Below are 26,303 nucleotides of genomic sequence, written 5' to 3' on the forward strand. Positions count from 1 at the left end.
TCAAATCATCATTCTGCTCGTCCAATCAGATCAATCGTCTCATCTGATCAGCCATCGGGCTCGACCTCTCGCCGAGCCCGATGGCTGATCTTAAAGGGGACTCGTTGTTGTGTGTTAGCATGTCGGCGCTACAGCAGCTGAGGAACTGCGCTGTGATTGGTCAGCTTCTGGTTTCTGCTTCCTGTTTCTGATGCTGTCTGATTCCAGTGAATAACGTCCAATGAGAAACATGCTGTCTTCACTTAGAGACTATGTCTCCAGAGGAGGACAGAGAGACGACAACAATCACCTGGAGACCAGCCAATCAGCTTCGACGCTTCAAACATGGACGCCGCTGCAGAGAAGCTGCAGACTGTAAAACGCGCTCGAAGCGGCAGCACGGATTCACTCACCCTGTCGACCTTCATGATCTGAAACCTCTGCGAGATGTCGGCCGTGTTGGCGGGCAGCCTGGAGCGGCCGGAGACGAAGCGCATGAAGAGGACTCGCTCCTCGTTGGAGAACTCCTCCAGAGTCTGCCAGAACCACTGAACCAGGGCGTGCTGCTCGTCCACCTCCCTGTAGCGCACCACCTTCTTCAGCACGTCGCAGCAGATCTCCGGCATGCCGCACACCATCTGCTCCAGCTGCTTGGCCGTCAGCAGGGACAGCAGCGGCACCGGCACGATCCACGACATGCCCTCACGCACCGCCGCCACCTGAGAGCCGCACAGAGGGACAGGCTTTAGGTTCGCTCTGAGACGTCCGTCTCTGACACACTGAAGCTGCAGCGTCCCTGTTCTCCTGAATGATCCACAGTCCTCATCAGGGCTGCAACTGACTTCTTCTAATTCTAGTTTACAGATTATGACCTGGAACAAGACGTCCACCTGGACTCAGAGACGTCCTCCAGGTCAGTGCCTACATGTTCACACTGATAACATTATGAGAAAGTGAAAACATGAAGGACTGATGGGCTGGATGTTGGATATATAATAGATTTTCTTTCATTTCTTCAAATGTGCCTTCAAAATTCAAAGATGCTCAATTTCCTACGTCGCAATTAAGACGAAGGATCTGAGAAGCTTTTGAATATTTGACTGATTTTCTGTTGATCGGTTGATGGACCAGCTCTAATGTTCAGTCAGCAGGTTTTAAAATGTGACTGTTGAGAGCTTTAAGCAGCTGCTGCTCTGATGAAGGTGAAGGAGACAAACTGGACGCTCTCACTGGAAAATGAGCGTCTGCATCCTACTGATGGCACAAAGCTCCACAGCTGAACGGACCTCGAGGTCAAACTGTTCCCTCGTGAAATGACTGTCGTGGAGATAAATCAGACTCATCCTGCTGTGCTGAACTGGAAAACACTGACCTGAGGCGAAGCCGTGAGGCTGAAGAGCAGCTCGACAAGGAGTCACCGTTTAAAAGCAGCCATGAAACGCAGGTTCAGATCAGTTTTGCGTACCTGTCGATCGATTTCGTGCAGCCGGTACTCGATGGCGCGCTCCACGTACTCCTTCCTGTTGGAGAAGGTGAGAGGGATGCTGTTTCCTCCCGGGATGATGGGCACCATCTTTCCATCTGCGCTCTGCCCGACAAACGAATCCAGAGGAATCATCTGCAGACAGACACACAGAAGAACCAGGAGGACGTCACGTTTTGCTTCCACAGAGAAGACGACGCCTGATGGGACGTCGTGGCGGTGATTTAAACGCAGCTCTACTTGCACAAAGGAGAAGAAGAAGAAGATGAAACGTAAATGATTTCAAATATTCAAAGATCAGATTTGTTTGATGAGGACAGAAATGAAGTAAATGTGTTTGATTGACTGGTGAGAAACACCGAAGAAGAAACCCTTTAAATAAAGTCACGTGACTGGTCAAGCTGACATGTCTGTCTGTCCGTCTGTCTGTCACTTCTGTCGCGACGTCTGCTGTTGCTGACAGATGAAGGTGGAATGAGCAGCTATCGGCCGAGCGTCCTCCTGCAGGTCAGCGCTCTTTGATGAGCACCGGCTGCGTCTGTAAAAACTCAGTGAATAACGACGAACCCGTCGGTTACAGAGGCTGAAAATGATGTGTTCATGTGTGCGCCGGCTCGGAAGGCGGCGAGCATTTCTGAGATCACGGTGAGACATTTGACAGCTCGTCTGGCAGAATTCAAGCCGGACAAGGAGGTCCTGTCTCTCCTCTCCTGCCAGAGCAGCAGATGCGGCCCCCTCCCCTTCTCCCTCGGCCCGGCTGACGGAGCCCCTCCCCCCTCTGCTCGGCCGGGAGCGGGGCCAAGGCTCGGCCGGGCAGGATGTGCTGCATCGACAGCGGGGCTGGCACCCCCGCAGGCCGGGGCTTTACAGCCGAGGGCTTGTGTGAGGGCCAGCGCCTGTGGGCTGGGGCGTGGTGGGAGGGGTCTGTGCGCTGGGACGGGGACACTGTGTCCCCCAGCGGGGCTTTGACAAAGCTGGAGCTGCTGTCAGCCACATCGCTGTCGCTGCTCTCTGGAATGCCGACGCAGACTCGGCAGCGTTTGCTCGGTTAATGTTGGAGTCTGCTGGCTGTAAACAGGATTACGCTCCGAAAAGTCACACCGCGCTCGCTGCTGGCTCCCCTTAGCGCTCGCTGGGCGCGGCGAGGTCGCGGCGTGTGACATCATTTGGAGTTTGCTCTGTGACGGCTGAGTCTCTGCGGGGATAAAGCCGAGCTGCCTGCTTATCATCTTTAAAGCGGCGTGCGTGTGATTCTGATGGCGGAGGAGAAGCAAACAGGCTGCCCACGCCGTCAAAACAACGATGAGTCACCTGTGAGCCGCTCTGCTGCTGCTGGAAGCTCGACTACAGCGTGATGACGCTCTGATCAGCAGCTGGCGAGGACGCGGAGGGCGGCGGCCGCGTGCAGCTGATATTTACTGCTCGGCCTTCGAGGATGAGGAACGACGCTTATTCACTTCTGACATACAATAAAGGCTTTTCCACCTTTGCCGCCGTAAATCGAGCCGCCGCTGTGACTTTTCCTTTGCGCCATATTTCTAATACAGGAGACATTTTTAGCTCAGATTAGATTCAGATCAGAGACTACAGGAAGTTCAGGAGTAAACAAACACATTTAAGATCCCTGAAAGCAGAAAAGGTTGTTAAAAAATGAAGAGTAAAGTAAATAAATGAGTCAGTGCTCTCTGGTTTCTAATCATCTCCAGAGTTTCTGTGATCAGATTATCGTTATTGATCGATGAATCTGCTAAATATCGGCTGACACATCGGCCTCAGCGACTCCTCGGCTGTGCTCTTTATATTAATGCTGGATTTCGATGTGTTTCTTGCATCGACATCAACGCGTGCTGTGGGTCAGACCTCTGAACAGGGTCTGCTGTTTGCTCGACCAATCAGAGCTTCAGGGGTGACATGGCTGCCAACATTCACTCATGAAACAGCAACAACAAAACGTTGCTGCAGCTGATGCAGTTTGCATCGTGATATAAAGCAGAAAATCACATGATTCTGTCACATCAACCCAAAAACAGCAACGTCACACCAAATCAAATCAGTCCCACCTCATGGAAATTGTCCTCGGTGATGCCGCTGTCTTCAATGTGAAGAATGCTTTTGAGCGTCTGCACATACAGGAGGTCCACCTCCTCCAGGTCCTCCAGCAGCAGGGGGATGCAGCACAGCTGTTTCCACACCAGGGGGGCCAGATGCAGGTCCAGGGGCTTCTTGGTGCGGATGGCCACGCCCATCAGGATGCCCAGGAACTTGAACTGGAGCATGTGCTCGTCCAGGCACGCCGACGGGTTCAGGAGGAACCTACGCAGAGACACGACGGTTAGAGGCGACACACCGATGGCGTCAGGTCGGCTGACGACCGAGCAGGAGACGCCGTCCGCCATGGAGGTGGAGGGAGGCGCGAGAGGGGGGAGCCAGATGAAAGGGACATTTTCTACAGATGGAGGATTTTTTTGACTTTTTGGATCTGTGAGATGACAGAAGCTGCAGGGCTTCAACCAGACGCCACACAATTCAGTACGTTCACATTTAAATCCAGTTATTTATGTGTGTCATGAAAACGAAGAAGAAGAGCGCTGTGTGTTTCCTCAGTGAGCATCAGAGTGAAGGCATGAATCAAACCATCAGCACTGATCAGCGTCACCTTCGAAAATCACACTGATCCAACATTATTTTCACCGAGGATTCAGATCTGTAGGTGACCTGGTCTGAGTGCAGGCCTTCACTATCAGAGACTTTATTCCTGCCTCTGAGTGACTTTACGTTGGGATTTCCTTCATCATGAAGCCGTTTCTCTAAATCAAACATGACACTCAAAAAAAAACAAATTCCTCAGTCTTTTACTTTAAATCAAAATAAAGATGGCCGTACCTTTCCATGTACATAAATAAAATCATGCCCAGTACACAGTGGTTACTTACATTCTACTGTGTATTCTGACCAGTTTAACTAACAGAACTTTACTGTTACAGTGTAGCAAATATAGTAAAAGAAAAGAAAAAGAAACAAAACATTCCAACTTCTGTCGCTATGAACTAGGGTTTTTTTCCACAATGTACATCTCAGATAAAATCTGACCTAATTGGTTTTATGTTTTTCTATCCAGTAGAAAAAGCTAGCTTCTCCATCACATATACATTGTGTATTAGCTCAACCCAGTCCTCAACCTTAGCTACCTCATTCTTCATCCATTGTTTTTTGATGCAATCAGCATTATCCTATAAATATGTTTGTCCCCGAATCTTTCAAAGTTTATGTCCAGTTTCTCCGGGTATAATACCTCACATGTACTCTTTTTTATATACACCGTGTCGATTGTTCCTTTTTTCATGTGTTTGCGAGCTGACTTCTTGCAGTGTGGACAGTGTTGGAGGGTCTGACCGCTCACCTGTCTCTGTTGTAGCCCACCTCTGCTGTGGCGTTGGGGGAGGGGATGAGCAGGTCGACCACGCCCGTCTCCAACTCCTACAGTTCAGAGAGGACGAAGACAGAAACGTCCCTGAGTTAGAAGACATCCAGTCTCCTGCTGCCCGATTAATTCGACTTGACAGGTGTGTCCTCACCTGACACATCTCTGTGATGGTGTCATCAAAGACCCCCCCTGCGTCGTCAGCACCCTCTCCCACCAGTTTGACCTTCCAGGCCCTGGAGGGCAGCCGAAGGTCGGAGGCGTTCAGCTTCACCACCTGACGAGCGATCTGAACGAAGATGGGTTTACACTTCCGTCCCCTGCAGCGTCACAGAGAGAGAGGTGGGAAAAAAGAGAAGACGGTGACAAAGACGCACTCTGACGAGGCACTGGGCTTCCACAGGGGTTCACTATGTGTACTGGTGCCAAACTGGGAAGCTTCTGTGAAATAAGACAAAGTCCAGCGGAGCACTGACCGCGTGGAGATCCGTTTGACGGTGATCTGGGGGCCATAGTTCTTGCCCTGCACCATGGTCTTCCCTATGGAGCGCACCATGGGCAGAGTGTACACCCGGGGGGCCAGCAGGGGCCTCAGCTGGCCCTGAACAATCCCCCAGGTGCCGGCGTTGTAGTGGGACGTACAGCTCTGCAGAGGGAGAAGCACATCAGTACACACAGTCTGCCTGTAATCTACAGAAGCCTGACACACATTTTTATCTGATTTGTTTTAGATTGAAGTCTTAATCCACAGCCTGCGGCGTCATGTCGCCCCTCCTTCAGTAAAATCTTCTCAAAGCAAAGACGAGGTGCCACGACTGTTTGAGGACGTATTAAACGATACAGTCGCTATATGTGATGAGCTGTGAAAGCTGTCAGACACCAGGACACAGTGTTCAGACTTTTCTCTTAATAATCTATTCTTCTTTGGTAAAATGACACCTGGGGGGGTTTCTTGTGCGTGTCCCGGTTTTTCGCCTACCTGGTTGTTGGGGCTGAGGTTGAGGAGTCTCCACGAGGAGTACATGAGGTCAGAGAAGTGGTAGAGGAGTCGTAGGCGAGCCCTCACCGCCTCGATGCTGACCTCTTTCAGGCCGCTGTACTGAGGAGGCACCGCCACAGGAAGGCCCAGCTGGAGGGGAACCGAGGAGCCTGAGGAGGAGGAGGAGGAGGAGGAGGAGGAGGAGGAGGAGGAGGAGAAGGAGGAGGAGGAGGAGGAGGAGGAGGAGGAAGAGGAAGAGCGAGACACAAAGACCACGAGGAGAGCGAGGGAGGACGGAGCAGGGAGGTGAGACAGAAGAGACAAAATTATAAACTCAATGTGCAAATACAACAAGCTGCTGCCACAAATCAGCCTGAAAACAGAATTCTACGTGGGGGGGGGGTCAAACCTGGCGCTCGAGGCGGCACAGAGGGGGCCGTCCATGCAGCACTGTGGCAGCGTCCGGCAGAGATCTGGTGGATGTGTTTTCCCTGCAGCATCGTCACCACTGTGGGCTCTCTGACGTGGTTGGTGTGACCGAGACCCAGCTGGCCAACAGAGGCACAGATCACAGTCAGCTCAGTCGACCAATGAGGAGTCACATCAGCCCAAATCACACACATGACTGTTTCCCAGAGCTGCTGGACGGGTGTGTGTGAAAGCAGCGGAGCCTGAGCAGCTTCAGGCTGTTCGCTTCACGTCTGACAAAACCATCTGAAGTCGAGCTCTTCCCCAAGTCTCAATGAGCAGACGGAGAGTTCGTCCCCAGAGACGTGAACACTGAGCAAACTACGACTGAAAGCTCTGTCCAAAAGACAGGAAGTGGACGTCGAGTTCAGAGTTTTTGTCAAACTACAAGATCAAGCCTGAATTTTCACTCTCATCTCTGCGAGCGATGCTATTATCTTTTCATTAGAAACGTTTCTGCCTTCACACGCACGCATCTGTTCACAGAGATGATCTGACTGAAGCATTTCCTCGAGGATGAACTGCTGAAGGGTTCAGAGAAAACGTCTGAATCTTTCACTTGTTTTCAGAATACACAGAGTCAGCTGCTAACTGAAACACACAGATGTCTCGTGTTTTTCCGTCCTGAAAAGAAGACAGACGATCGTCCTGGTCGCTCATGTGATGAGCGAGAGTCCGTCCAGAGGCCTCAAATCAGCCACATTTATCTTTATCTTTTTAAATTGGATTTAGAAGTAGAGCTGTAACTAAGTTTAATGATTTTTGGTTTAATCAATGAATCATCTGCTTTGTGAAATGTCCTTTTCTAAAAGCTGGAGATGATTCAAATTCTTCGTTCTGTCCAAACAGTCAAAAACTCAAAGATGTGCAGTTTACAAGCTGCAGAGGAGCCAAAGAATCTTTTTTCTTATGAAATTACTAAAACTGTTGCAGATTCATTTTCTGGAATTCGATTTTTTTAATCATTTGTAACATAAGTTTTTAAAACTAAAATGATATGATGGCTTTGAACTCTGTGAATTCAGCAACTTTCTACTGAACTGAAGCGCCTTTATTCTGGAGCGGACGTCGGCTGAAGGAGGTTATAAAAAGCATTTCGTTGACGTCACTTTGAGCTCGCTGCTCTCTGTTTTGTAGCATCGGCGTTCAGACCGGCCCGTCGCTGAGGTTCAGGGTGTGTCAGAGCTTACCTGCCCCTCAGAGTTGCTGCCCCAGGTGTAAACGTCTCCCGTGGAGGACAGCACCAGAGTGTGTTCGGCTCCGACTGCCACGTCCTGGATGTGGATCCCCGACAGAGCCGGAACCTGCTGGGGCCGGTTGTGGTTCCTGGCTCGGCCTTCTGGTAAACCAATCAGGCGGTCTGAGGAAGACGAGAGAGGAAGACAACAAACAACGCAAACGATGGAGGGATGAAGTTTACTGTGAAAACACGACAGCTGTCCTGTTTTCTGCGGGACAAAATGTTTTAAACACTTATGAAGAACCAAATCTGCACAAACACAACATCAATACAGTATTTATCATGATTAGAGCTGCAACAAAGAACGAATTATCAGTTCATCAACTCATCATTTTCCCAATGAAATGTTTTTCAAACATCAGAAAAAGGTGAAAAATGTGAAAAAAGGTCGAGTTCAAAACCCAAAATATTTACTTGACTGTGAAAATTGAATTTTTTACATATTTGCTTGAAAGCGTAACATGAGTTTTCTGCAGCTGAGTCGCAGCTCTGATCCTCGCGCTGCTGAAACGTCAAAGCACAGCTTACCTTGGCCAAAGGTGAACACTTTGCCATCTTTGGTTAAAGCCACAGAAAACTGCGTTCCACAGGCCACTTTTTTGATGCTGATTCCACACAGAACGTCCACTTTCTGAGGAATGAAAAGAAGAATTCATTACAGTCGCTGAAAAACTAAACCCTGTGCAACTGGTTTCACTGGTGAAACAGGCCCCAGTGACACCGCGCCCACCTGAGGCGAAGACTTCGCCGTGGAATTGCCGAGTCCCAGTTTTCCGTAGTCTCCATCGCCGAACGCCCAAACCATCATTCCGTCAGCTGAGACGACCAAAGTGTGGTTCAGACCGCAGGCCACCTGAGGAGGGAGCACACGCCGTCACTCGTCTGTTTCTAAACCTTCCAGCTGTCAAAACACGAGACGCTGAACAGTGAGTGCTTGTCTGTCCCGTCTGTGAACGTGCCAACGCTAACTGAGGCACCCGAACGCAGCATCACCAAAAACACACGCAGCAGGATCCTGACGTCAGCGTCACCGTCTCCCGCCGCTCTCTGTCCTACCTGTCCGACCTGGTAGCCCTCCAGAGCGGTGACCTTCTCCGGCAGCTTCTTGTTGGAGGTGTTTCCCAAACCCAGCCTGCCGTAGTCACCGTTACCAAACGTGAAGAGCTTTCCGTCAGCGGTCACCACGGCAGAGTGCTTGAAGCCACAAGACATCTGAAGGCAAAGAGAGGAAGTGTTGAAGAAAAGAACAGAATCAGAAGGACAACCCGTCGCTGGAGCGCTGCGTCCCACCGACCTGCACCACCTCCTCCCCTTGCAGGGCTTCGATCTGTCTTGGGCGGCGCTGGCGGTCGCTGTTTCCGTGGCCCAGCTTCCCGTAGTCCCCGTCCCCCCAGCTGAACACCTCGCCACTCTCCGTGAGAGCCATGGAGTGGCCGTCGCTGCCACACGAAGTCACCAGCTGAGTCACGACAAAGCCTGAGGGACGAAGAGGCGAAGACGCCGTCAGCGCGGCGGTGACACGTCTGAAAGCACGCTGGACTCTCATCAGCTGTTTAACACAGCATGTTTTCAAATCTAAAAATCATGACTCTTTATTTTGCACCTTTCCCTGCTCTTCCAATCACATTAAGTGTCCACAGAGTGAAACCACGTCTTCTACTGCAGGACGTTTGTCTGTTGTGAGTCAAACAAACCTCTTTGTCAATCTGTCGTCTCTGCGCTCTTCTTATTTGCACAAAGTGAAACGTTTCGGGAGCAGCTTCTCATGTTCAGCAGGTGCTGACAGCTGCAGGTTTTAGCTGCTGCAGCTCATTAATGTGACTCCATGACGGCTGAAATGAAGCTCACAGCTGTTCGGCTGACGGCGAGCAGAAACTCCTCTCTGCACAAGCTGTGTTTTTACAACAGAGTGATGCGTCTTCTCTTGAGAAATGATGAAGCTCATCTCAGAAATCTCAGCACGAATCTCCCAGTTAAACTGGAGCGCATAGAGAATCGACATCTTAAGCTTATATCAACGCAGCAGATCAGCATGTGTGAGGTCCACAGGCTGCAGCTGTTATTCCAGTGTGTCAGATACACATTTAATCAACATCTGCAGCTCGTTCATTGTCAGGATGCAGATACATTTTTATTATCATAAACTAATGAACCCACACAAAACTGTATTAAACTAATTTGTCACTTGAACCTGATCAAACCTCAGAGGACACACGTGTGACATCATCTGTCACAGGTATCTGGCGCTCACCTTGCAGGGCGGAGATGACGGTGAGGACATGCAGGTCGTCGGAGTTGCCCTGCCCCAGGCGGCCGTAGCTGCCCTCCCCACAGGCCAGCACCGTCCCGTTAGGCTGGATGACAAAGGTGCAGTTCTGACCACACACCACCTGAGGGAGGAGAGCAGGTGGTGAAGAGGGAGATCAGCTGGAAACAGGGGATGTGGCACACGGCAGGTAAACAAGGGGAGCAGTGATCAGAGTATGTGACGTTCAGATGGTTAATGATCACGCTTCCATACTTCCATTAAGATGTAACTCCTCTTGCTGTAAACTACACAAAAATGAGCTGTGAGGACGTGATCACAGGTAACACAAGGTGTTTTTGTGGACGTAGTGAACAAAGACGTGACAGTGTGTGTACCTGCTGTGCCTGAGAGAAGGATGGAGCGGTGGTCGGCACCAGGATGTTCCTGCCAGCCTCTGCCAGCTGCCCGTGACGCCCTGCACCCCACAGGTACACATCACACTTCCCCCCCAGGTGCCAGTCCTGCACACACACACAAATACACAGGTGAGAAACTGGCAGTTATGACAAACCGTCTATACAGCTGATCTCGGTATGAGTGTAAATTACCTCTGGTCTGGAAGTGGCCCAGGACATGATCTGCTCATCCATACCAGAGCCCCATTTACTGTTGTCCTGGAAAAACGGAGCAAAGCTGTTATTATATGCATCAGCAGGTGTTACATTATAAATGACAGCAGCAGCCTCCCTCACCATGAGCAGAGCCATCTCATCTTTGGGCACGGGCTCCAGGTCGGGAACGGAGAACGACTCTGGGAAGGTGGCGCCCCGAGCGAGGGCCTCCGCCGCCTTGACTGTTGTGGAGAAGCAGTCCAACCAGGCCCACTCGCTGGCACACCAGACGGCCGTGCCGGACTCTGGGGGGCAGTGCTGGAGGGGAGGTGGCACAGGGGGGCAGCACAGGAGCTGGTCCAGGTGGAGGCCCACGGCCAGGGAGGCCAGGCACTGCATGTAGGGGCTGTGAACGAGCTGCTCCCCGCACACGACGTGGGGCTGCAGGGTGAGAGGGAGTCAAAACCTGCCAGGCGCTCCACAGTAACACTGAGAAATACTGCCAGGTATTGTTTGGTTGTGTGTAGTAATGGACCCTTAATTTACAGTCTGGGATTTCCTGCGTTTCCCACAATGCCATTCAACAGCCCTCAGGGAAGCAGTGCCAACCTGTCACATTCAGCTGTAGGCCTTCATCGACGCATGTTTAAATTTTATTGGAAAAATCTAAGTTTTGGTGCAAAAGTGGGACAGCAGAAGGACAGGGAGACATTTCCAGCTGTTCTGTAACTATATTCATTTTGTAACCGCAGGAGGATGAAGTGGTGCTTCCTTCGTCTCCACTTACAGTATGCACGATTATTTACGCTAACAGAGACGCATCAATGCACCTACAAAGATCCAGAGTCTCTCAGCAGACCTGATTCAGAAGGACCAGAGGATGATTAGACCAGATCTGAAGTGTGTCGGGCCCGAGCATTTAAATAAGAAAGCGCACGAGCACCGACAGCAGCGTGATGCTGCAGCGGTAATGTCCTTTTTCCTGCCCTGAACACATCACGCCATCACAGCTGATTGACAGCAGCAACACAGTGGGACCCTTTCTGACTTCACTGACTGAAAATGTGGAGGACATGCTAAATGTCCCCGTACCTTCTCGTAGGCGTACTGCTCCTGCAGCATGACGGGCAGTCTCTCCAGGAAGGCCCTCATGCAGGGTGCCATGTTGAGGCCGACTACGCCCTGCTTCTTCAGAGCTGTGCGGCAAGTGGCCAGCACATGGTTGGACGCCATGAACTCTTTTGAGCAGTTCACAACCAGCACATCCTGGAAATGAAGCAGACCAGAGAGTAAATAAATATGAAATCATCTGAGTGACGCAGCTAGAAACATGGAAAAACAAGAAGCAGGTCCTACCTTTGACCTGTTGGAGCAGACAGCGACACCCACATCTGGGATCCAGACTATGTTCTGGATCGCCCCCGACCCGGCTACTACTGTCTGCAGCACGGACCCATCCTGTCGGGCGGACACACACACACACACACACACACACACACACACACACACACACACACACACACACACACACACACACACACACACACACACACACACACACACACACACAGACACACACACACACACACACACACACAGAGGGAAGGTATTCGACGTCACTGTAAATCGTAGCGTGAGCTCTAAACGCCAGTAAAGTGAGTTTGTAATGACTCATTTCTTCTTTTCACCTCTCTGCTTGTCTATTGTACATCTCATGTACATCTGTGTATCTGTACTACTTGTACCTGCAGTACCAGCATATATCCTACGTGGGTGTTTTCAGCTCCATCTGTGTATGTGTGTGTGTGTGTGTGTGTGTGTGTGTGTGTCTCTTACCCGCAGGGACCAGATGTTCATGAGGCCTCCCACTCCTCCAGATGCCAGAGCCAGACCATCTGGGCTGAAGGCCAGCGTCCTCACCGGAGTGATGTGTCCCTTCAGCTGGAAGACGCACGCCGCTCCATCTCCTGACCACCGGGAAGACTGCGACACAGAGACAGCATGTAAGAGGAAGAGCGCATCGTCTGTGCTGCGCGATAAAGTGGGGGGTGAGTCTATCAGGTGATAACGTGTTTATGTGAAGTACCATGAATTTAGGCTTCGCTTCATTCTCCCACCATCCCTCTGAGTCAGAGGAGGAGGATTCTGGGAAGTTGGAGACATCTTGAGGGACAGTCCAGACTGACACCAGGCCATTCTGACAGCATCTGAAAAACACACAGCACATGAAAGCCATGTCATGTCATGTCATGTCATGTCATGTCATGTCATGTCATGTCATGTCATGTCATGTCATGTTTCCTATCGAGTCGTTCAGACTGCAGCTCTCTGAGGAAGTCCTGCTGATAAAAACACTGTCTGTGTTTGAGCTCGACCTACATGGCAAACATGTTGAGGGGTTTAGGGCCACGTCCAGGCAGGCTGCACCAGGCCACGCCGTTAACCGCGGAGGGGTGTCGAAGACTCTGCAGGCAGAACCAGCCGGAGCCAGAGCCTGAGTCAGAGCGGGGGTCCGGACTCGCCCACAGCTTCACCGTCTCCTCTTTGGCACAAGTCAGCAAGATCCGGCCGGTGGGACTCCACTTCATACTGGTGATTGACTCCTGGAAAAAAAAAAAAAAAAGATTCAGCTCGGAGAAGACTTGGTGATAACCCACAGACTTGACTTCTTTGTATCTGTAGACACAGTTTACCTTGTGAGCATCAATGACCACGATGGCTCCTTTCTCTAAGGGCTCTTTGGATCCGATCAGCAGTTTGCCATCTGCATAGCCAACAGCAAACGGCTTGTCCTCGCTGTACCAGGCAATGTGCATCACTGCCACTGAGAGAGGATGAGACGTCACTATCGCAGGTGAACAATCTGCTCATGTCATGTCAGGTACACCCCGTTCACACCTGCTGTTAAAACAGGATCAGTATCCGGACACGTTATCTGGACAACAAACGGTCTGATCTTGGATGCATTCACACCTTCTGCTGACATGCGTTTGTCCTTATCTGGAAAACGTCTCAGGTACAGATGGCGTTTTAACACCAGGTGTAAATGGGATGTAAGCGTGCTCAAAGGGAGCTTCGTAGATCTTCATACCATCTTTCCTGTAGCAGTGCTCCAGTTCGGTGCGGTGCATAGTGGAGGTATCCAGCACTTCAATGAGGCCCAGAGATCCGTCCATTCGTCCCACCAGCAGCATGTCCTTGGGTTCCCCGCACCACAGGGACTCTGCCTCCTCTTTAGGCCAAGCCAGCGCTGACACCCAGTGAGGCTGCACGTCCAAAAGGCCCTTACCGCCTTAGAGGAGGAGGAGGAGGGAGGCCACATTTCAGCAGGTTTAACATTTCTTGACAGGTAGAATTTTGGACTGTAGCTTGAACTAATCACTCAACGATTCCCACAGACATACGGTAATACAACGGGTGGGTTTAGTTTGCCTGTGCAATGAGGACACAGTCACATTTCAACGACACGAGAGAAAATGAGCTCCTGCAGGCTCACAGGAACGTGACTGTGGACTTTCATCCTTGAGGCGACTGAAAGTGGCCAAGGACAGATGGTGCATGCTGCAGGGTGTGTGGTGAGAGGCAGGAAGTGATGATTGGACCGCTTTCAGACCCCAGGCATATTTATTTTTAATGGTAGCCATAAAACCTTAATGCCCGCTCATTCATATTCTGTGGACCTCACGCACCAGTGATGCAAGCTGGGCCACATAATACATTTTATACTGGAACAGTTTCTCGAAACAAGTGTGTAATAAAAGAATGAAAAAAGAAATGTTTACCATTCACTTGCCAGATGTTGACCATTTTCTCCATGGCAGAGGCCAAATATTTCCCAGTGACGCTCCATGCCAGGGGAGACAGGCAGGGATCGCTGGGAGATCCCAAACCCGACATGACCTCCTCTGACGAGCCATCGCTGAGGAGAAAGAGCACAGCCAACGCAAATGAGACCAAAACTTAAAGGTGCATTCTTCATTTATTTATTTGGCTTCTTAAGGGAGCTGAAAACACAACATCTGCCATATTATTAGCTTATAAAGAGTTTATGGGAATGTGTTAGCAAACTGTCGCCTATTAACACGTTCAGCTGACACAGAATGACATCAGGATTCATCTGAATGTGCTGCAAGTCCGACATTCACCCTCCTCTTCGCTCTATTGGGACTCTAACTCCTCAGAACAATATCTGGTTTTCGCTTCGCTTTCTTAACTGGCCAGTTGCTAACTATGTCGGGCTTTGCAGGTAGGACACGTGCTGAAACCAGCAGCTAGTTTTCAGGCTGGAAAAGACAAAAGAATGAGCTAAATTATGCTAAAATGGAGCTGGATGATAATTCTGTACGTCCCTACAAACCTCTCTCACACGACACTTCAGACCTGGCCACACCACAGAATAGCACGGCAAAATTAAACTGTGCTTCTTCACAAAATGTTTGGCTTTAGCAGTTTGGTGATGTGCCACTAATTGACATACTGGCAAGCTAACAACTAACACGCTAGCCAGCTGGGACATGCTGGCTCCAGTTAGCTCCAAAGATTTCTGTTTTCTCTGAGCTGTGCTGTTTACAGCTCTTGGCATTTTGTTGTTGGGATTGAACATCATGTCACTCTATAGGAGTTTTCACTGAAGAGAGAAACAGTCTGAACTAACACAACAACATGCTAACTGTGCGTCAAAGTGAAAAATGTTGCAGTCAGCTGGTCCAATGTTTGAGCCATAATATTGATTAGTGCAGCTTTAACAAATGGCCAAAACAAAACAAATTCTGCACACTGTAGCTGCAGAAAAATGCTGTAACAGAGCACAGTTTGTGACACCGCTGTGGACCCGTCATCTTCCAGATGTAACGCTGCTTTCAGCAACATCCTGAGGTGTCTGGAGGTACAGAGGGGGCTGTGGTGTTCAGAAAGACTTACTCCTTGTTGAAGATGCAGGTCTGCTGGAGGGTGTACTGGCTCTTGGTGACGTTCCACATCCTGACCGTGCCATCATTACCACTAGTGGCTAACAGGCCTTTCTTACTGCACCAACCGCATGTGATGACCTGAGAGACGGAGAAAGACGTTGACATCAAACAGTTTTGAGTTGCAAACCAGCCTGCGAGCAATCCTCATCCTGTATCCACTCACTCTGCTCTGGTGAGCCTCCAGCTTGATGAAGGAGCACTTCCGCAAGTCCCCTGCCATGTCGGCAAAGGTCTGCGGGCGGCTCTGGTTGTTGTCGCGGTCGTGGGCGGCCAGCGTGCGGACCAGCTGCTGGGCAGCCCACTGACGGTGCTGTGAAGAAAGCCTGGAGGACAGGCAGCAGGCCGCCAGAGCATTGGCCAGCTCCAGAGGCCCTACAGCGGAGGGATTATGGGAAGGATGAGCATACAAATGCGCAATTAGACCTGCTCGACACGGAACACAAGGTGACAAGGTTTCCCGGTGAGTGAGAGAAAGACCACAAATGAAAAAGACAAACTCAAGAAGCACAGACAAATCAAAAGGTGATCACAGTGAAGTCAAGCTGGCACAAGCATGAATCACAGACATTAATGATGATTTACTCTATTACTGCACCAGTTACACAAAAACATGCTAATGATTATGAGATGATTGATCGAGGCCAGAACAAAATGCATCATAAAACATCACCACAAAATCAAAAAGAATGCAATTATGCAGTTTGCTGCTGTGTTTAAGATGAAGTGCCAGAACAGAATTTAAGACCTTCAAGTAAATCATTTTGACACATTTTAAAAGATAAAAGAATGTGGATCAATCAATCAAGGTGGTGTCGTGATCATATGTTTAATCACCCTGAAAGCAACAGTATCCAGTATCTAATTAGCTGTCACGAGAACTACAACACGAGACATTATGACGGTGACAGACGGCCTATCTGTGTCTGTCTACAAACCTCTTTTCTCCATATCAGCCTTGTCATAAGCAGGTCTGAGCCTGGCCCCTTTATCTGCCAGCAGGGCCACCAGAGCCTGCGTGACCACAAAGTTTGGAGAGGTGACCAGTTTGTTCTCCTCGGCCACGCCACGCAGGAAGCTGGGCAGGAACTTCCTCTGGATGGGGTCGTCCACGGTGGTCAGGTTCATGCCGGTGGCTGCAGAGATCAGGTTCTGGGAAGGAAGAAAATAAAACAACATGACACACAGATACCTGAGAGCAGGTCAGAAAACTGTGAGGCTGCATGCTAATACAAGACAAAATTAAAAATAAAGGCCTGTCTCTAATAATAATTACCTAATTTTCTGTTCTGTTAAAGTAAATAAAGCCACTTGTTTGCAGTATTTACAGAATCTACAGCACTTACAGGAATAGTTGGGAATTTGGGAAATGCTTATTTGTTTCCTTTCAAAGAGTGAGATGAGCAAACTGACATCAGTAGACATTAAAACCACAGAATCTACTAACGGCTGGCACATAAAGCAGCTTCAAGCAGCTCATCGCATTCTCTTGAAGGGTCTGGACTGACGACGAATTACATTAAATTGAACTTCAGATCTCAAAAAAGCCATGAAGTGAATTAAGCTGATGAGTAACTCTGCGTACCTGTGTGCAGAGCTGCACCAGCAGCTTGGCAGCATTGGGGCTGTTGGAGGCCAAGCAGCCCACTGCGGTGCTGAGGTAAGCCAAGCAGGAGATGGGCTTGCTCGCCTTGGTGGCCCCTCGGGGCCTTTCAGCGTGGCCGGAGCCGGCTGTAGGACTAGTGGAAAGACCGGCTCGACCCGCTGCCGCCAGGCACATTAGCCTGACCAGAGTCCTGATGTCAGTCAAACCGAGAGACTCCAGACCTGCTGCAAGGCTGCAGCTGGAGCCGCTGGGAGGGAGGAAGGAGTCATGTGTTACATAACAGTCAGGAAGCTCTGCTTCCTTTACCTGTCAGGTACATTACTGAATATTCAAATAAATGTTGTCTTTCTTATTCAAAAGGTTGAAATGAATAAAGTATCTGAGGACTATAACCGCTTCATATTTAGCTTCTTTGCAATGAAAAAGGCTGTAAATATTTCAGCAGAAGAACAAACAGTCAAATAAACAACGCTAATGAAAACACACTGAACACCTGAGCCTTGGTTTCACATCGTTTCCCATTCAATCATTATCGTGTCAGCAAAACTGACACGATCATGATTGAATGGAAGCTGGGTTAGAGAAAACTTTAAAGTCTCCGGCCCTGGACGGTGGGAGGGGGTGTGTCCTCAGACTACCTGACAGACAGCAGGGACAGGGCTCTCATCACCATAGTCCTGGCAAGCAGCACCTGAGCCGCGGCCGTTACCCTCCTCAGAGCCATCACTCGGTCGTGGGGGTTCTGGAGGGCCGCCGCTTGCTCGCCGAGGGTCACCCTGCCCGACGAGCTCTTGTCCACCGAGGTCTGACAGCCTGAACACAAACACACACCTAGCTTAATGCTAATCATGCTAAAGATCACAGTGTGGAACCAACTGCTTTACATCAGTGAGACACTGTAACATCAACGATCAAATATGTTGTCGTCTCCAGAAGTGAAGCCGTCTGAAAAGTCCTCCTCACCGATCTGCAGCAGTGTCTCTTCCATATTGTTGGTAGCCGTCACCATGGCAACAGAGGCTCCCAGCGGGTCGCTGTCAGGGAACTGGACAGCCTCTGGGACGATCCTGCGCTCGCTGAGACCCAGCGGTCCGGCCAAGAGCTCGAACTCCTCCTCCCCCGTCAGCTTCTCATCTTCGTCGACGTCCAGCATGTCCCAGTCCTCTGCAACAGGACGGACAAACGGACACAATGTGAAGTCAAGAACAAGCACATGAAGTTGAGGTTGAGATGTTGAAGCGTAATAATGGACTTTACCTTCATAGACACTGTCCTGCTTTCCCAAGAGGTCTGGAGCTTGTCCCTTATACCTGAGTACATGATCATTTATCAGTTTTACTTCCTTTAAACAACAGCGTAGTTCAAAATAGAGCAGAAATAAACACAAATTACAGCTGACATTGAATTAAACAGTACCCTTTAAATCCTTACATTTTCAACATAACTGCAGTAACAGTACTGGAGTGTCTCAGGTGTACATACCTCTCCACAATGGGCACTTTGGCCTTGCTTTTAATGGCCAAATACTTCTCCCTGCAGCCCCCACACAGCAGGTAGTAGGGGTTTCCACTCCCGCACTCCCCTCCGAACCAGCCGTCCACGTAGGAGCCGTTGCTGCGGTATCCTTGCCGGTTGGCGCTGCGGCCGCAGCCCGGGTGGCTCTTCTTCATGTGTTGATTGAAGTTGGCCACGTTGGCCTCGCACAGCTCGCACACGACCACTTCATCTCGATCGTCCGTCTCGCATACGTGCTGCAAGGTGGGAACGTTTCCAGAGGAACACACACACATTCACACGCATGAAGACAAACGTGTTGACACACACAGAAGTTGTCCAGAAGAGCAGTTAGGCATCCATGCATGTGGTGTGTTAGGAATATGAATCAATGACAGCTTTGCATTAAGACTTTCTTTCCAGGCAACAGCCAATCATCAGCTCTGAGAATAATCGTTCAAAGTGCTCTTTCTTTTCATGCCGGTTAGATTAATTGAGTGGGTGGGTCTTCAGGGGAAGTGTGCTGAGTGTCTCATAAAGCTGCATGAAACTTATGAACTGACTGCGAGTGAATGATGCAGTGAAGGTAAGAGCAGAATGGTGATGGCAGCCCTCTAGCCAAAGCGTAAAGTCACACACACCCATGTTGGCCAGTCCAGTACCTCCGGGATCCACATTCCCAGAATGTCGGTGTCGCTGGCAAGGTCCTGGCCGAACATGGCCTCCATGGTCTCCTCGTCTAGGTCCATCTCCAGCTCTTCATCCAGGTTGAAGTCGTAAAGGGCGCCCGGGTCTTGTTGCTGCTGGAGGGACGAGACCTCCCGACGTGACTGGCTGTGGTGGGCCTGCACCGAGCGGTACAGTCCAGCTTCGAGGGTGAGAAAGCGGGAGATGAATCTGCACTTTGTTTAAACCCAGTGTGAAAAGAGGTCAAAGACGTCTCAGTGGAACATCCTTACCGGCGCGAGCTAACAGCGTGCGTGCAGCCAGGTCAAAGCGGTGCTTCCTTCCGACAGCAGAGCGGCCTCTGAGCGGAGCGCCGCTGGAGGCCGAGGCGCTGTCCTGCTCCAGACCCTCAGGACTACAAAGGACACAAACACAGAGTTCATTCTTACAGACTTACACAACTTCATGGCATTCAGCTCACAGCAAGTAACAGCAGGCAAAAGGACTGCTGGAGCTTAAAAACAAATGACTTATCTTAATTAGTCCATATGACTTTTAATTCATTCTTTAGAATCATAAATGCGCTTTCATGGACAATCTCAGCTGTACCTCTCGCTGAAGCCCTCCTCCATCTCTGAAGCGTCTGCACTGGCTATGTCTCCAGGAGAGCACAGATATGAGCTCCTGTCCAGAGATTTGCCTCCAGCAGAGGCCATGGCCCCCGGACAGGAGGAGTCAGACCCGTCGCCGCCGACGCCGCCGACTCTGCCGTGGGGCTCGTCGTGCTCGTCCTCTGTGCCCGGATGCTCTATCATCCACATGGCCAGCACCGTGATGTTCTGAGCGTCCGCTTCCCCTCGAGCACCTGAGGTGGCACAGATACATACCGGAGCCCTTAGACGACTGCACAATGACAGCCAGACAAACCATTTAAATACACTTGAGATCAAAGACATTGAAATGATTTTACAGACTCGTGCCTTGAAAAAACATTCAATAGGTGAATGGATTATGAAGATAGTCTTGAACTGCTCTTTCTCTCACTCTTCTGTGATGCTGAGGTCCAGGTGAGCTTTCTAACTTGTGTTGGTCACTGAATGAAATGAAATATGAAACAGGAGTAGAGAAGTCAGCTGAGACTCACCGGTGGCTTCCAGAGCTTTGGTGATCTGACGCAGGGAGAAGCCCATCTCCAACAGGGGCACAGCGATGGCAGGAGGAGGGGGGGATGTGGACAGCCTGCTGCTGGGGTCCGACAGAGCTGGAGTGAACGACCACCACAGTTAGTGAAAACCAGTACGGCATCTGGGCTTCAGGTTTGAATATCACACTGTGAGGTGTACTGTCTGTGTGATGCTGTCCCACATGGAATAAATGCACGTGGCGTGGCACAATGCAGGACGTCCCACAGTGTTTTACAGTGACCCACAGGCCTGAACTGTACTTTTCCTGTAAACAAACAACAGTAACTGTGTTCTAACAAACGTGCTGAATGCATCTCCTTTCTCATTAAACATCTGCAAATCCGATCTATCCTCAACCTGCACACACAAGCTCTTGTTCTTCACCGCCTGCGCCGGCACACTGTGCTGCATTTAGCCTCATTACTGCCACCTGCAGATCAGTGGAAAAGTGACGCCATCGGCAGGATTCGCTCGCAGAAAAAACGCTTCACGGTGCAGCGAGAGGTCAAAAACTCCACAAGGAGGCTTTGATCGTCACCGAACGAGGTGCACCAGGATCAATCGACTTAGATCAGCAGGTGACACTGATTGATCTACTTGTCAAATCGCTTTGCATTTATTGATCAGAGCAGCACGTTGCAATGTCATAGAGAAGAGAAAACTCTCTTTGTGAGGAAACAGCCGGTGCTCTAACTACACCGAAGTTAGTTTGATAATCACCAGCTGGACACGCATTTTACCCAACAGAGAGCCCGAGGCTGAAGTTAATTTCAGGCTGGATGCTGAACTGGCACCAGCAGCTCTGTGATCATGCATCAATGACTGTGATCAGACAGAGAGTTCATTTAAATACTAACCAGCTAAAAACCGTTAGCTTAAATTAGCGACGAACAGCAATATTTCCACGTGTGGAGATCTGGCGTACTTACAGGTGCCTGTTCTGTTCTGTGGTCTGCTGGGCTGGGAGTCGGGGGAGGTGAGGCTCTGCCGGCGGCCGACCTCATCTGAGGGAGAGGTTGGCAGAGAAGACACTGGAGGGGTCTGCGCTCGGCGGGTTGGAACCAGGGTGGTAGTTGGGTAGCTGGAGAACATTTGCCTGTCACAGAGAAGCGTTGAAACAATCAGTTCAAGTTAGTGACAGATGAAGAAAAAGGCGAATCATTCACTCCAGCTGACTGACAATATGTGCAGCCATCTGCTCTGACCTGAGGAGGCTGAGAGGCATGACCCCTGGAGACTCGGAGGCAGGGACGGTCTCTGTGTCGGTCACGGGTGTGGTAGCCGTGGTGGTGTCCTCCAGCGAGGAGCTCATGAAGGAGGTGGTGCTGGAGGCAGAGGGGCTGGTGGTGACAGGGGTTTGTGCCAGCTGCTCACCCTCTGTACCTTCGCCTTCGCCTTCTGGTTCACTTCTCACTCCTGAGATGAAAAGACAGACGAAGCTGAGTGACTGTTATTACAGTGAGAACAGTCAGAATCACATCCCAGCATGTCCTCACCAGGCTTGGCCTTTCCCCCACTGGGCTCCTCCAGCAGCCCGTTCACGACGAGCTTGTAGATCATGGCCTGAGCCCTCTCCAGGTCTGCCAGGCCCAAGGCCCGCTTGATGGGGGAGCGCATCACCGCCCGCTTCACCATATGTCGCATGAGGAACTGCAGAGCCGCCCGCATCTCCACCTCCTCCTGGCACACCGGTGAGGTGGCAGCTGTGCTTCCGCTGGTGCCGGCATTCAGATCGGCATTGTGCCCGCTGGGTGCTGCTTCCGGTAACACCTTGATGTGAGAAGAGAGAACGGGTTTGACAATGCGACCCGGATCAGTTACAGGTATGAGATTTCACTCACATCAGCCACCTTTTATTCTAATTAGTCCATTTATATGAAAAACGATCTATGAAAACAGAAATGAGGTGAATCATTTTGAGCTTGAGTTTGAGTTAGATGAGAGATACGACTCTCATATCTGTCCATTACATATAAGACTCCTCAGAGACTCTTCTGAATCCAGAAGCTTCAGCCTGCACATAACCCAGAGTGAAAACACAGAAAGTTTGCTTTAACTCGAGGTGCTTGGAGGTGCAGGAATGAAGGTTTTGGACAGACATGGCAGATCTTTGGACTTCATATTTAGCAGATATGAAAGTGGTATCAATCTTCTTATCTAACTCTCATCAATAAGCCTGTTTCCAAATTAGAAATACCACTGAAGAACATGAGTGATCAAACAGGAAACCTGGCCAGCTGCAGTACCTTTGGTATGAGCAGCAGCTCAGCATACTTGCTGCAGCTAAGCAGGGCGCTGAGAGTCTTCATGGCTCCCAGGTAGAGGTAGGACAGCTGCACGGCGTGGATTTCCGACTGGGTGGCAACAGAGGAAGTAGAGGACTCATGACTGCGGGAACCGTGCTCGTGACCTTTCTTCCGGTTCCCCTCAGCAGGAGTGTGAGGAACTGAAGTGAATAGCGTCTCATTGCTGCTGACGCCCCCGCTAACCACAGAGGAGATCTCACTCTCTGACTTTGAGTTGGGTGCCACATGTGCTTTCACCTCGTCCAGACTGTGGGACACGCGCAGGTCAGAGGTCATGTTAGGAGCTGCTCCGGATGAGGCTCCCATGTTATCCTTTTGTTCATTACGGCCCTCGCTGTCTGCCTTGTCTTCGTTGCTGGCGGGCTCGTGTCCGGTCGAGGCTGCGTTGCGATGCTTCTTGTCGTGGCGTCGCGCGCTGAGCTTGGCAGCGGTGTCCTCGTGGATGCTGGTTAGGTAGGTGAGGTCCAACAGCAGAGAGGCGGTGAGGCCACGGAAACGCGCCACGTCGAAGGGCAGCGGCTCGCAGGGCTCCAGGTTGTATAGCGGAGTGTCACTAGGCGACCAGAAAGTTGGGAAGCTTTAATAGAAGGGAGTGGAGAGTGAAAAGAGACAAGGGAAGGAAACACAAAGTGAGGGACAGGGCAGGAGAGAAAGAGCACAGCATGCAAGACAAATAAAAAGATGGAACGGAGATGTGGCACCAAACCAGACCGCTTGATGATTCATTAGGCCGTGCAAAGAGCAATGGATTAACAATGAAGCAGAGGGGCGAGTCAATAACAGAAGCATGGACACGATAAATCAGAGGAAGGGAAGAAGGAAGGAGCAAGAGGCTAATGCAGAGTGTCAGAGGAACGTGAACACAGGCAGCGAAGAAACAATCTGAGTTTCAAACTACATCTCATCAGCTGTGTGACCGTCCTGCTGACGACCGTGAGCCCACAGCACAGCACGCCATGACACTGGGCTTCAGAGGCCGTGAGGTCATTCAGCACATTACTTCTACCCAACAGCAGTAACAGCCAAACATTTACGTGGCTGTTACTGTCAAAATCAAAATAAATGTGTTCCGAGCTGACAGCTATGTATACCTTTAATGTATACAGTGAGTAACAGATACAGCAACAGATACACAAAGAAAACGTCACAGGTGATTTCACTCGGTACCTGATGGTGATCTCGGCCTCGTCCCACTGCACCTTCGCTGAGGTGCTGCCCTCCTTCACCACGCCCAGCAGAGTGGCGTGCCTCCCGGTCTGCTTGTGCACACATCTCCCTCCGACGCGCAGGCCTGCGTCCGCCCCCCCGATGATGGCCAGGACGGGCCACACCTCTGTACAGAGCGTCCTCAGGTGGTGCTCTGACAGCTCGCCCAAGCCGTGCTGCCGCCCGTGGCGCCCCCTCTCCTCCTCCGTCCTCGCGGGTGTTTCTTGGCTCTCTCTCTGGGCGTCGTGCTCCTCGCGGCTCTGCACCGAGCGACTCTTTTTCAGCCTCTGACCCCCACTGCCGCCCGTCGTGCTGGCTGACTCTCTAAAGCAAGGTTTAATCTTGTGGAGCCGCTCGATCATGGTCTTGTTGATGCGATGGGTCCAGTGGTCAGTGCGGTGTAAGATGCGGATCAGCTGTGTGGTGGCTTCGGCCAGCACAGTGGCCATGGGGCTGCAGACTGGGTCACCAGGTAAGAGGTCTCGAGGTGTTCCCCTCATCTGCATGTCACAGATCTTAACCTGGAACAATTGGAAAACGAAGACACACACTTTCATGTGTGAATGTATGTAAATGTGCCACCACTAGCTCAATGGTTAATTAGTTCCCACAGACTACTGGTACTGGTGTGGGGAGGTTCATTTCTTTATCAAAACAGTCGAAAGATGACGCCAGAAAAAAGCTGAAGGATAAGAAATCTACTGTCAACAAAGGAAAAGCAAACAAGTCAGCAGAGGTCAAATACTGACTCGTGAGGAGACGTTTGCCTCTGAGACAGGTGGACATTTACTGCATGTTCTCGTACCTTCTCTCCTGGGTTACTGCTGTAGAACATCACGCAGGGGTAGAGCTCAGTGGCGTCGACATCCTCGAAGGCTAACTTTGGCTCCTGTGGAATCACAGGTTAGCGGTGAGGGATGGAAACAGAATCTGTCATTTAATTTTGTGTAAGTAAACAAACAAACAGTTGTTATAATAAACTGTTGCATGTCACATGATGTGACCTCCGTCTTGTCATCTGAAGACTTCACTGGTCACTTTTCTGACCTCGAGCTCCGTCTCTCACCTCTCCGTTCTTGCCGAAGGAGATGGTTCTGGCTTCCATGTCCAGGACACACGTGATGAAGTCTCCCTGAGTGAAGCTGCTAAGCGTCAGCGTTTGCTCCCCGTTGTGATAAAGGTTTCCACTGTACGCCCGGTACAGCCACATGTCCGACGTGGTGCGGTGGTTGAAGTCGTGCACGGGCCATCGTGAAACGCCGACACATGTGCCCTCGTTGCCTCGGTTCTCCTTCACGATGTAAAACTACGCAGGAAATAAAACGTGGAATTGATCAAAATGCGTAAAAGAAAGGAGATTGTCTACTCAGCTTCTGAGTGGACCACAGGACACGGTACGGTACCTTCCACTGGTAGCATCCAGAGGAGATGCCGGTGGAGGCCAGGCCATAACCTTTGCCCCCACTGCCATGCGTCAGCCCCTGGCCATTCTCCACCACACAACACTGAGCCTTCTCGGGGTCAAAGGACACTTCCTGAATAGGAAGGTTCTCGTCCTCCTCCTCCGCCTCCCCCTGTGGATTAAAGAAACTGTCCGTCACTCAAACAGATCGCGGTCATCAAGACACACGTCAGAGAAACTGGTCGGCTGCACACCTGGAGTTTGAGTTCCTGGACTTTCTCTTTAATGTGGATCGAGTGTTTGGCCTGAGCAACGGGAGCTTCCCACATGCAGTCGGACAGCAGGGAGAACAGCCGCTCCACAACCTACAAGAGCACAAATTCAGGTTGCTCACTCCCTGATAACAGTCTGCGACTGAGGGCGAGGACAGAGCAATGGAAGTGGTGTACCTGTGTCATCTGGTCATCCTCCATATTGGCCTCACAGGCCGGCAGGACAGCCTCCAACACATGAAGAGCCAGCAGCCGAGTTCTCAGGTTTCCCACCAGAGGGACCCCTGCAGGAAACAGCCACCGTGAGCGAACGTCTCAGCTGTGTTGGTTTCATGAGTGCTGTGTGACGTAGACTGGTTGTACCTGAGCAGCATTTCTGTGCAGCGACGTTGAGCAGCACCTCAGTCCATTTAGGGGAGGCCATCTTGGACTGGATAGCCTTGGAGGACACCACTCTCCTGAGGAAGACTAAGAAGTCTCCGAGGTGTAGCTCAGCTGTGTGCTGCTTCCGGATCAAAGCTGAAAAACCAAACCAAAGCAACACAAAGATGATTATGGGCTGCGTGTCAGAGACACTTCTAACAAGCACAAGAGTCATTGTGGCACCAGAGTTACAGTGATTAATTAAGTCTGTCTGTCTGTCTGTCTGTGCCTGTCTCTCTGCCTGCCTGTCTGTCTGTCTGTCTGTCTGCCTGTATCTGTCTGTCTGTCTGTCTCTCTCTCTCTTTCTCTGTCTGTCTGTCTGTCTGTCTGTCTGTCTGTCTGTCTGTC

The 26,303-nt window shown here is 50.6% G+C and overlaps 1 protein-coding gene across 7 annotated transcripts in view; it reads right to left on the reverse strand.

The window, feature by feature from the left end:
* Positions 1–26,303, reverse strand: part of herc1 (HECT and RLD domain containing E3 ubiquitin protein ligase family member 1) — a 49,194-nt gene that overhangs the window by 727 nt on the left and 22,164 nt on the right. For 3 of the 7 annotated variants that reach the window (XM_070960477.1, XM_070960563.1, XM_070960206.1), the window contains exons 31-78: positions 25,896–26,051; positions 25,710–25,816; positions 25,515–25,625; positions 25,262–25,432; positions 24,925–25,164; positions 24,664–24,747; positions 23,820–24,379; positions 22,593–23,229; positions 21,843–22,116; positions 21,552–21,762; positions 21,276–21,442; positions 20,307–20,423; positions 19,772–20,027; positions 19,456–19,577; positions 19,138–19,364; positions 18,485–18,753; positions 18,260–18,312; positions 17,966–18,166; positions 17,641–17,815; positions 16,982–17,249; positions 16,335–16,548; positions 15,563–15,822; positions 15,350–15,477; positions 14,212–14,348; positions 13,521–13,721; positions 13,123–13,253; positions 12,809–13,032; positions 12,516–12,636; positions 12,266–12,412; positions 11,786–11,887; positions 11,522–11,695; positions 10,571–10,870; positions 10,427–10,492; positions 10,214–10,339; positions 9,822–9,960; positions 8,865–9,046; positions 8,627–8,782; positions 8,301–8,423; positions 8,099–8,201; positions 7,521–7,690; positions 6,272–6,410; positions 5,863–6,032; positions 5,360–5,529; positions 5,038–5,203; positions 4,863–4,939; positions 3,523–3,775; positions 1,445–1,597; positions 393–698 (exon numbers count right to left, since the gene is read on the reverse strand). In XM_070960477.1, the coding sequence (XP_070816578.1) occupies positions 393–698; positions 1,445–1,597; positions 3,523–3,775; positions 4,863–4,939; positions 5,038–5,203; positions 5,360–5,529; positions 5,863–6,032; positions 6,272–6,410; positions 7,521–7,690; positions 8,099–8,201; positions 8,301–8,423; positions 8,627–8,782; positions 8,865–9,046; positions 9,822–9,960; positions 10,214–10,339; positions 10,427–10,492; positions 10,571–10,870; positions 11,522–11,695; positions 11,786–11,887; positions 12,266–12,412; positions 12,516–12,636; positions 12,809–13,032; positions 13,123–13,253; positions 13,521–13,721; positions 14,212–14,348; positions 15,350–15,477; positions 15,563–15,822; positions 16,335–16,548; positions 16,982–17,249; positions 17,641–17,815; positions 17,966–18,166; positions 18,260–18,312; positions 18,485–18,753; positions 19,138–19,364; positions 19,456–19,577; positions 19,772–20,027; positions 20,307–20,423; positions 21,276–21,442; positions 21,552–21,762; positions 21,843–22,116; positions 22,593–23,229; positions 23,820–24,379; positions 24,664–24,747; positions 24,925–25,164; positions 25,262–25,432; positions 25,515–25,625; positions 25,710–25,816; positions 25,896–26,051 (9,044 nt within the window). The remainder of the gene's footprint in view (positions 1–392; positions 699–1,444; positions 1,598–3,522; positions 3,776–4,862; positions 4,940–5,037; positions 5,204–5,359; positions 5,530–5,862; positions 6,033–6,271; positions 6,411–7,520; positions 7,691–8,098; positions 8,202–8,300; positions 8,424–8,626; positions 8,783–8,864; positions 9,047–9,821; positions 9,961–10,213; positions 10,340–10,426; positions 10,493–10,570; positions 10,871–11,521; positions 11,696–11,785; positions 11,888–12,265; positions 12,413–12,515; positions 12,637–12,808; positions 13,033–13,122; positions 13,254–13,520; positions 13,722–14,211; positions 14,349–15,349; positions 15,478–15,562; positions 15,823–16,334; positions 16,549–16,981; positions 17,250–17,640; positions 17,816–17,965; positions 18,167–18,259; positions 18,313–18,484; positions 18,754–19,137; positions 19,365–19,455; positions 19,578–19,771; positions 20,028–20,306; positions 20,424–21,275; positions 21,443–21,551; positions 21,763–21,842; positions 22,117–22,592; positions 23,230–23,819; positions 24,380–24,663; positions 24,748–24,924; positions 25,165–25,261; positions 25,433–25,514; positions 25,626–25,709; positions 25,817–25,895; positions 26,052–26,303) is intronic. The other 4 variants (XM_070960736.1, XM_070960647.1, XM_070960388.1 and 1 more) reach the window with 3 other exon arrangements.

Source organism: Chaetodon trifascialis, chromosome 1, assembly GCF_039877785.1.
Source record: "Chaetodon trifascialis isolate fChaTrf1 chromosome 1, fChaTrf1.hap1, whole genome shotgun sequence".
NCBI classification, from domain to species: domain Eukaryota; kingdom Metazoa; phylum Chordata; class Actinopteri; order Chaetodontiformes; family Chaetodontidae; genus Chaetodon; species Chaetodon trifascialis.